The sequence below is a fragment of the Vicia villosa genome, unplaced genomic scaffold, assembly GCF_029867415.1.
Source record: "Vicia villosa cultivar HV-30 ecotype Madison, WI unplaced genomic scaffold, Vvil1.0 ctg.003848F_1_1, whole genome shotgun sequence".
Taxonomy (NCBI): Eukaryota; Viridiplantae; Streptophyta; class Magnoliopsida; order Fabales; family Fabaceae; genus Vicia; species Vicia villosa.
This window is the reverse complement of record NW_026706316.1, coordinates 180,305-190,399: the sequence shown is the minus strand read 5'-3', so window position 1 is coordinate 190,399 and position 10,095 is coordinate 180,305. Positions and strand designations below refer to the sequence as shown.

The 10,095-nt window shown below is 37.7% G+C and overlaps 1 protein-coding gene across 1 annotated transcript; it reads right to left on the bottom strand.

Annotated features, from left to right (window-relative positions):
* Window positions 1-6,779: 6,779 nt before the first annotated feature.
* LOC131641561 (protein TIFY 5A-like) lies at window positions 6,780-9,579 on the bottom strand. Its single transcript, XM_058911866.1, has 3 exons — window positions 9,472-9,579; window positions 9,269-9,377; window positions 6,780-9,153 (listed from the first exon to the last, which is right to left on the bottom strand). The coding sequence occupies exons 1-3, from the start codon at window positions 9,564-9,566 to the stop codon at window positions 8,947-8,949; spliced, it is 411 nt and encodes a 136-aa protein (XP_058767849.1). The 5' UTR covers window positions 9,567-9,579; the 3' UTR covers window positions 6,780-8,946.
* Between the last annotated feature and the right edge of the window lie 516 nt (window positions 9,580-10,095).

Genomic DNA, 10,095 nt, shown 5'->3' with positions numbered 1-10,095 from the left:
CCCTTAGTTCCAATAAGGGGTATGTTGGGGAAACTTCCGCAACTGAAGATGATCTTGGTTTCGTCGTTGTCAGGACTACACCAATCAATGTCTGTATGAGTGAGAGACATGATTTTCTGTGACCAGTAAAGGCCATCCCTCATGTTCCAGAAAGTGCTAGACTTTGGCAGGTGCGAAATGAACCATTCGTATAACAACGGTACGCAGCATGTGATTAATCCTCCTCGCTGCAGGTTTCTTGAATGCACAGAGTGATAAGCCTCCGCAAGCAAGGTTGGAACTGGATTTCCAATTAAGAAGATCTTAATTGCGTTGATGTCGACGAAATCGTTAATGTTAGGGAACAAAAACAATCCGTAGATAAGCAAAGCCAAGACTTCCTCAAAAGCGCTCATATCTTGGATGCTGACGAAGTACCGAGCTTGATCAAACAGGAATTTGGAGGGCAATCCTTGAATTCCTCCTCTACTCACCATATGAGTTCTGATGTCGACCACGTTCAAAGGAGTAGTTGCAGCAATGATAACGTCGTCAGGATTCTTTTCCAAACCGGAGTACGGATCTTGCGCGTACACGGGTATTCCAATCAGACGAGAGTACTCCTCTAACGTAGGCATGAGCTGATAATCTGGAAAGGTGAAGCAGTGATACGTTGGATCGTAAAACTGTACCAAGGTGGGAAGGATCCCATCCACCATGTTGGTATTGAGCAAAGGCAGAAGTTTTCCATACTTCTCCTTGAAAGCCTGGGGGTTGACCACCAGTTTTCCGAGCTTTCCCAGTTCCTCGACCTGGGGAATCTTGAAGGTGTATTTCCTAGCTCTCTTTCTTCCATAATCCATGGTATAGATCCTTAAGTCCTTTCTCCGTTTCTCTCTTTCTATGAAGTTCAAAACGTTCGTTATTTAGTTTCCTTGAAAAACGACTTGAAAAAGACTCTTTTTGTTTTTAGTTGTTTATGAATGATGCATGAATGCATGAATGTACACACAAGAGTTTTAAACAAACATGGCGTTGAAGGGTATAGTGGTCATGAAGTCAAAACGCAGTCTCCCGCCCCAATGGTAAACTAAGGTTAAGGATTTTTGTACCTGTAGAACGGGTTCTAGGGGTCTCAGAGTTTTTGCTCAACCTTAAAGATACGTTGACTGGTATCTATAAGAGAGTTTTCTCTGAGTGTAGTATCTGCGTGACAATTACTTCCGTAATCACCGCTCTACGTCCTAAAAAAAGGCTTTAAGTGGGGTTAATGTGTTTCTAGGTCCTCCTGGTACAAATCAGTCTCGGAATGCAGTGGCGCAGTTAATCACAACCAGCCAGGCAAATCCCAAGAGTAGACTTGGAAACCAAGATTAGAGGGCCTTCACCGGGAAGACATCCTCCATCCTATCTTATGTTGCACTCAAATCCGGGTATAGGATTTCTCACCACAAGGGGGAATCAAGCCCTTTCCCGATACAGAATAAACAAAATAAACAAATATATATGCAACAAACACATGATATGACACAGAGGTTAGGCAGGACCTCTCTTGTTTGAGGGGGAATTTGGCATCCCTAATTCCTCATTGGGGCTGGACCAGCAACAGGTCAACCATTGGTTTGGATGAAAAACCAAGGTTTTGAACACTTATATCCCCAGCAGAGTCGCCATTTTTTCTGTGGTGGTCGTTTTCTTTACCTCCCCGTTTCACTTGGGAGGACGGCACGCTAAACCCTTCACGCGAAATTTGGAAGGAGAATGCGCCCGTGGTGGGATGAATTTTATTTCAGTTCTTCCTACGATATCACACGAACTTTCTTATTTGTCCTACGAGTAGGAAAGGGGAAAAAAGATCTCAACTAAACCCTAGGAGTTTGCTAAGTGTGGGGATTTACACCTAGACTAGAAATTCTGGAGTCCGGGAGGTCGGTTATATATAGGGAAGTGTTTAAACACCCTACATATCTGTAGTACTCTACAGGAACCTTCTCTGTGTCATTGTGTTTGTGTTTATTGCTAATGATTGGGAAAGTTTCTCCTTTGTATTAGGAGAAGGAATTGATTTGATTTGAAAAGACAGACAGACAGACAGACTGACTATTTTTGGTATTTTATTAGCTCGCTGAGATTCCTTGTGAACCTCATGCCTACATATCCCTAGTGGAAGTCAGAGCTTAATGTAGTTCGGGGAACTAACTAGGGAAATTAATTATTTTTGGTGCCTTGCTTGAAGCTCAAGGTTGAAGCTTGGAATTAAATCTCTGTTTACAGTAAAGAGACATGAAATTATCTCTACAGAGAGGTATTTGTACTATTCTACCACAAACATTTAAAGGAGTGACAGAATAACTGAATTCATTTCATTCAAGAGGGGGACCTTACTTGTGTATGTGCAAGTATACCAGTCAAATGCCTCTTAAATGAAAGAAAGATGCTCATCCAAATTAGGGAAAGTTACCACATGTCTGGGTTTTACTGCCAGCTCATGCCTTTCAAAATCCTAAATGGGAGACTTGATTAAAATTGAAATTGAAATGTTTGTTTGTTTGAATGTGGTAGAGTAGTAAAAATATCTCTCTATAGAGATAAGCTATGTCTATCTACTGTATAAAAGATTTGACTTTAGCTGGCTTGTATGAGGCCCAAGCTTGAGGCTTTTTGATTGAATTTTTTTAATTATTATTGACTCTGGGAGATGACTCCACTGGGGATTAATTACAGGGTATTTTTGTGTTCTGTACAAAGCCCAGAATTGAGGCTGACTCTACTTAGGGAGACTCTATTTGTGTGCCTTGTACAAAGCCCAAGGTTGTGGCTGACTGCTGAGGATAATTAAATGAATGACTCTATTTTATGTGCCTTGTACAAAGCCCAAGGTTGTGGCTGACTCTAGCTAGGGAAAACATTATTTTCTGCCTTGTACAAAGCCCAAGGTTGTGGCGGACTCTTAAATGAATTAAGTATGGATGACTATATGGGGAAAGATCCTAAGTGTTAGGAATCTTTGACACATGAAAGATATGGTTTATCTGCCTTGTACAAAGCCCAAGGTTGTGGCTACTGAGTGATGAAGAACTCACTGGGGAGACTCTATTATCTGCCTTGTACAATGCCCAAGGTTGAGGCTGACTCTTGACAGGGGAGTTTTATTGTTTGGGTGCCTTGTATGAAGCCCAAGGTTGAGGCTAACTGTTTTTGTTGGTTTTGACTCTACTGAAGAGGTTTTATTTATTAAAAGACTGTTTTTCTTTGGAAGCTAACCCTTTCCAGGGATTTTGACTCAGCTGGTGAATTTGTCTGTTAAAAGACTGACTTTTATCATGTTTTTGGAGGCTGACCCTTTCCAGGGGTTTTGACTCTTTTGGGGAAATTATCTCCTAAGAGAATGAAATTATTTATTAATTAATTTTGGAGGCTAACCCTTTCCAGGGGTTTTGATTGAAATGATGGATTGATTTTAATTGACTTTGGAGGCTAACCCTTTCCAGGGATTTTGACATTTTTTAGACAGATGTTTGGAGGCTAACCCTTTCCAGGGGTTTTTAAAATGAATGGCAGAAAGATTATCTAATGGAGACTTCTTGTTTAAAGCCCAAGATGAAGGCTGACTCAATGCTGAGGATGACCAAAACATAGATCCTAGACTCTACTAAGGAGGATTGATGAAGATAAGGGTGACAGAGACTGTCCATGTCTCTCATTCCAAAAATGTACTCAATGCAAAATTGAGACAAACTTAGCTTGTTTAAGGTCTGGTTTAAATTGGAAGAAACTCACCAGGGTAGGCTAAAAGGTGACTAAAGACCTGTTCCTATGTTTATAAGAAACCTGATGGGTCCTTGTATACAAGCTCAAGAGGAAGCTGGAAATGCTTTTAAGAAGCCTGTGGGTCCTTGTACAAAGCCCAAGAGGAGGCTAATCGAGGGTCCTTGTTTTAGCACAAGAGAAAGCTTATGTAGTTTTGAACTTATTTTGGCTCTAAGCAAATGGGTAAGAGGTTTCACCGGGAATAATTCCTCTTTGGGTAGATGTGTCCTATTATATGGATTCTAAGATTTTTGCCAAGATGTTTCACCGGGAATAATTCATCTTGGGGGTTTGAACTACAGATCTCTAATTAGGAAAGAGCCTTCACCGGGAAGACATTCTCAATCCTAGGCCATATTCCTATAATATATATATATAGTTTAACTGTCCTAAGGTTTATACTCAAACGCAGTTCTAAACTAATATATGCACAGTTTATATTTGACAGTAATTTAAATAAAGACTGTAAATTGAAAGCTTGTAAAGCCTAACCTGGATGGAGTGGAGGCCATTGAAGAAGTATGTACAGAGCCTCAACAGTATTTTTGTTGTTTTGATGATAACAGTTGAATATATATGATAAACAGTTAATGGTTTTTGAAAACAGAAGAAGTGAAGATGGACAAAGGTCACATAGGTATCTGAAGAGTTTCACCGGGAATAATGCCCTTCAAATACCAGAAGAATGTTTTGAAAACAGAAAGAAGATTTTGAAAATACAGTTTTGAAAACAAGCTAAGAAGAGAAGGTTTTTGGGACTTACACTCTATTAGAGGCCCAGTACTTTACAGTACTGGTGATAAAAGCAATTTGAAAAATGATTTGGAATGATACAAGGTTTTGTTGTTTGAAAACCCTAATCATTTGATTTTATCAGAGATTGAAAACAGTTTTGAGATTTGACAAAAGTCAACTTAATTAAAGCAAAGATGAAATCTATACCCAATTAAGACCTAAATAATTAGGGTTTTATCATAAAATTATTCACAAAGTAATTAGGTTAAAACAAGATGAAAATATATATTTTAAAGTATTTAAGAAAACATTTAAAACATACTATTTTAAACCTAATTAAAATACATGAAATAAATAATATTTTTATGATTTTTTTTTGATTATTTATAAAATATATATATTAATCAACAAGTGTTTAAAAAATGAAGTCAAAATGAATTAATTTGATAAGTTAAATAATTGGTTAAAGTTGTGAAGGAATTAAGTTAGAAAAGTGGTAAAAAAATAGGTTTTGGTCCTAGCAAGGCTTGAACTCACGCCCTTGAGGTTACCAGTCCAAAACAACACCACTGAGCCAACGCGCGCTCAGTGTTAGTGACTTGCCTCCATTTGGTCATATTTCAAAACAAGTTGTAAATCCTAAAAAAATAAAAGAATCAAAAAGTCTGGGGCGAGGGGGATTCGAACCCCAGACTTGTGGCATGATGATACTAAGGGCGCATGTGTGGCCACTAGGGCAAGTTGTTTAGTCATTAATAAAACGCATACCACTCAAAATAAAATAAACTCTGCCCTGAGATTTGAATTTTGCGCGCCACCACCATCTTCGTCTTCAACCTCAAGCTCCATGAATTTGAAATTCTGAACTCACTCATTTTTCAAAATCAAATTAAATGACTATACTGAAAGATAAATGGATGATGATAGAGGGTTTTTAATCCTCTGATGATGCTGAACAAGATAGAATCGAGCTATTTCACAAAGAGTACTTAAATTAGAGAGGTGAAGTTCAGAAACTTACCTCTGAAAATGGAGGTCGTGAGGATGATTGAGAGCACCTGGGCTTGAATGAATGATCTCAATAGCTTCCCTGAGACTCAATGATGCTAACTGGATGCTTATTGTAGCCTGAATCCTTCTGAATTGTTCTATGGACCTCCCTCGATTTCAGCTTCAAGTGAACATGGAGGTTGTTGAATTTGGAGTTACAGATGAGCTGCAGCCATCTGGTTAGCTCCACTATGACCTGAGGAGTGTGTCTGGATGATTGGCTTGCCTTGAAACCTTCTGAATCACTCCATGGACCTCCAACTGCAAGTGCTCCAAAGTGAGAGCAACAATGGTGTTCCTCCACCTACAGAAGTGATCCAGGTGCTTGGATCACCTCAAATGACCTCCCTTGAGATGTTAGAATGCTCACTTCCCAAAGATAAGCTTTGGTTTGAAGAAATCGATTCTTCTTGCCAAAGAACTTTGAAAAACAATGAACAAAAGGAGAGAAAGAGAAAGCAAGTAATATGGTTGCTTTGGTGTGTTTTTGAATGAGGAATGCATCTGTATTTATAGGCAAATGGATCAGTATAGCTGCAGAGGAGTGAGCTTCCTTAGTGAAGTTGATTTGCTTTCTTAGCCATGAAGGAAATTTTGCAAATATCTCTTATGCAATGATGAGAATTTTGATTCCATTTGATCAATCCCCTAGCCCTCGATTTTGCTTGATCTTAGGGGACAATTCTGAGCCAGAAATGAGCTCTAATTGGTTGGTGAGAAGATTCCTTGGGTGATTCATCAATTTGCCATAAATTCACAAATGTAATCATTACATAATCACATGTTCTTGTTTTTAGAATCTTCTTCAATTCTTATGGCATGGTGAAAATGAATGCATGGCATGGTTTCAGATGTGTTATGGGTCGTGTAGCATCCATAAGAGAGGTTATTTGCACAAAATTTGCAAAGTCCAAAAGTGTCCATGACCTATAATTTTACTTCATGAGGCCAACTTTGAACAAGCATAACTCTTAGCTCAAATTGAATTTTGAGAAGGTTGAACACAATTTGGAAAGCCCTAAACATCTACTTCAAATCATTAGTTTATGTCTTCTTCAGAATCCTTTGGGAAATTTGTGAAAAATGAGGCCAAAGTTGGAAGAAAACTAGGTTAAAACACTTAGAAAAATTTCTAAGTGTTTATGACCTAAACTTCAAAATCTCCAAAACTTCATAAATGGTTGATCTTTTGAAAAAAGTTCCCTTGTAAGATGTTGTTTTATTTGGCAAGATCTACAACTTTCATGTTGGAAGTTTTTTGAGTTGTGTAGGTGAAATTTTGAGATCTCACCATGCCTTCAAAAACCCTAATTCCCGACTTTTCGCTCCTTGATGAATTTCTTTGAATTTCTTTGGCCAAATGACTTTGACATCCATATATTGATGATATTGATCTTTGAAAGTCATTTTTTGACCAAAAACCTTAAAAGTCAATGATGATCCTTCACAGTTGACTTTTTCCTGACAAAGTGAATTTTTGGGCTTTTGTGTAGAAATAAGATCTTCTCCCCAAATGGATGATATAAATGGATTATATGGAGGTAGTAGAGATCCTTGAATCATGTCTTGAGTTTTGGATTCATGCCCTGATCAGAAGTCAACTATCTTGGTGAATTAGGTCAAACCCTAATTTGTCGACCATGTGAAAGTAATGACTGTAAACTTTGAATTGAAGTGTGATGTCCAGTAGACCTTGTAATATGAGTTATTTGAAGATGATTGATGTCTTTGAATGACCCTCTGAGGTTTCTTAGGGTTTCCCAAATGTGATCCCTGAGTTTAGTCCTTGATAGGCTCAAAACCCTAGTCTGGTGACCTGAGTATACCTGTACTCATATGACTGGATGTCTAATCAATCATAGATGAGAAAAGTGAAGTTTTTGAGCTCCATGATTGTATTAGAGACTAATCTTTGTATTGATTGATCCTTTGCCTGAGCTTTCTTGTCTTTGAGCATCCTTGATTAGGTACTAGATGGAGAAATGACTGCTCTGGGTACTTGTCTTGACCTGATGAAAAATCCTGAAGATATGTCATCTCAGGGGGGTCAAAAATTAGGGTATGACACTTAGAAAGCTCAAAATTTGATCTCCGCCATTCAGAATGTACTCCTATGAGTAACGAACACTCTGCCAAAATTTTAGGATGATCCAACAGTTGAGTTATGAGAAAACTCTGATTTCGTGGGACTATTCGCAGCTGAAAACAAGCCGCAAGAATTGATGTGGTTGTTGTATTTTTCATTCTTCTCTCTTCTTTCCTTTTGCTGTTTTTCACATACTTAACCTTGTTTCTCTTTGTTTGATAATAAAAAATGCATACACACGCATGAGCTAATAACCCACATTCATATGGGCCACTCCAAATGGGAGGGATAAGCCAACAAACTCCCCCAACCAATTAGTTGAAAGACAAAACTCAAACTTTCCCCTAGGAAACACCTTCATCGGCATATTTGAACCATTATCATAAGTTTGAATCTTCTCAAGATCCATTAACTTGGAATCTAATGCATCACAAATCCAATGATAACAAACAACAATATGTTTCGACCTTGAGTGAAAGGAGGAATTCTTTGATAAGTGAATGAAACTTTGATTATCACAAAACAAGACATACTTTTCTTGTTTCACACCATGTTCCATTGAAAAATTTCTCAGCTATAACAACTCTTTTGACGCTTCTACAACATTTATAAACTCGATTTCGATAGTTAAGAGTGCAAGACACTTTTGCAACTTTGAATGCAAAGCCACGACTCCCCCGACAAAAGTCACCATATACCCAGATGTGGATTTTCGATCATGTAAGCTTACGGCTAGATCCGAATTCGTATACCTAACCAAAGTATGCTGACAAACAAACCCAAAAACACCAAAAAATTCACACCTCACAAATGGGCTCGACAGACAGACTTAGAAAGCTTTGTATCCGATCTCCATTGTTCAAAATGTACTTCTATGAGTGATGAACACTGTGCTAAAGTTTCTGGACGATCCAACGGTTGAGTTGTGAGAAAACTCTAATTTTGTTGGACTAGTTGGAGCTGAAAACAGGTTGCGTGAATTGGTGTGGCTGCTGTGTTTTTCACTCTTCTCTCTTTTCTTTTGTTGTTTTTCACTTATTTAACCCTATTCTTCTATGTTGGATAAAAACAAAACCATATACACACATGAGCTACTAACCCCATTCATTTTGGCTAGTCCTAATAGAAGGGATAACCCATCAGAATCAACTACTTTTTCCTGCCTTAAACTCTCCTAGCTCACTACGTCACTATTAAAAAATCACAATCAGTTTAGGATCTGAAATCATCTCCTGAAAAAACCATTGCAAAGATCTTATTTTAATTGAAAGATTTATTCTAATTTGTTAATGATTGTATGGAGAAGCTTGTTGAATCCTATTTTTTCTCTTTTGTAGAAACCGTTGCAAAGATCTTTTCATTGAAAGACCAGGACCAGGACTACACGATTGCTGAGGGGATTCTACTATTGTTGGTGTTGGTGCCTTTGACCCTGTTGGTGTGTTTACTATTTCTTCCACTTTTTTATTTGCCATCATTAAGATTGATTTGGCCTGCACAACATTCACATTAACCCATTAATTATTATTGTTTCTCCAAGAATACATATGCTTTATTGGTCACATATATATTATTATTATATAAGATCATATAGAATCATAAAATTACCTGAAATTCTGTGACATGAGTAACACACATCTTGCCATCATAGAAAATAGTCAGTGGCTGTTGCTGATTTTGCATTGAACTCTTATCATTATCTGCTTCTTCTTCAACCCTTCAATTAACAAAGATATTAACAAAGAATTAATTCATGACCTATAAATGTAAAAAACAAAACAATAAAATAAATCAAAAAAATGAACACTTACATGTGATGGTTTTGATTGTGATTGCTATCGGAAACATATTGAGGAAAAAGGCATAGTTCTAAGTTGCAGTTCCTCCTCATCTTTTCAAGAGACATATATCAAGTGAAGATGTGAAAATGTTGAAGGTATATAGATCAAGAAGAGTAGCCTATATATACAAATGTTGAAGTTAGGCGCAGCTAGAATTGAAACTAGGAGAGAAGGAGAAAAGGACAGACACTAACGATCAAGTTGCTGTGTCTTGTACTGCTGTCTTACAATTAGAATTAGAGCATGTTTTTAACGTTTTTTTTAAGCTTAAAGTTTTGTCACGTGTTTGCGTACCGCACACGAAACCGCAAACCACAACTAAAGTGAACACTCGTGTCGGCATCATGGGATCATAATAAAAATGATTTTTGTAATAATATTTTCTTTGGTAACATGTATTATAATAAAATTCTTATTCATGGATTCAGACTAGTAAGTTCTTATTCACCGACCGGCTGTTGCATGTGCAAGGTTGTTAGTCATAGGGTTGTCTGTGCAACGTTAGTCACCGGCTATTGGCCCGTGAAATTGTAATCTGATTGGTTATAGTGGATTAAGACCTTGTTTAAGGCAAAATCACCTCGGAAGGGTGGA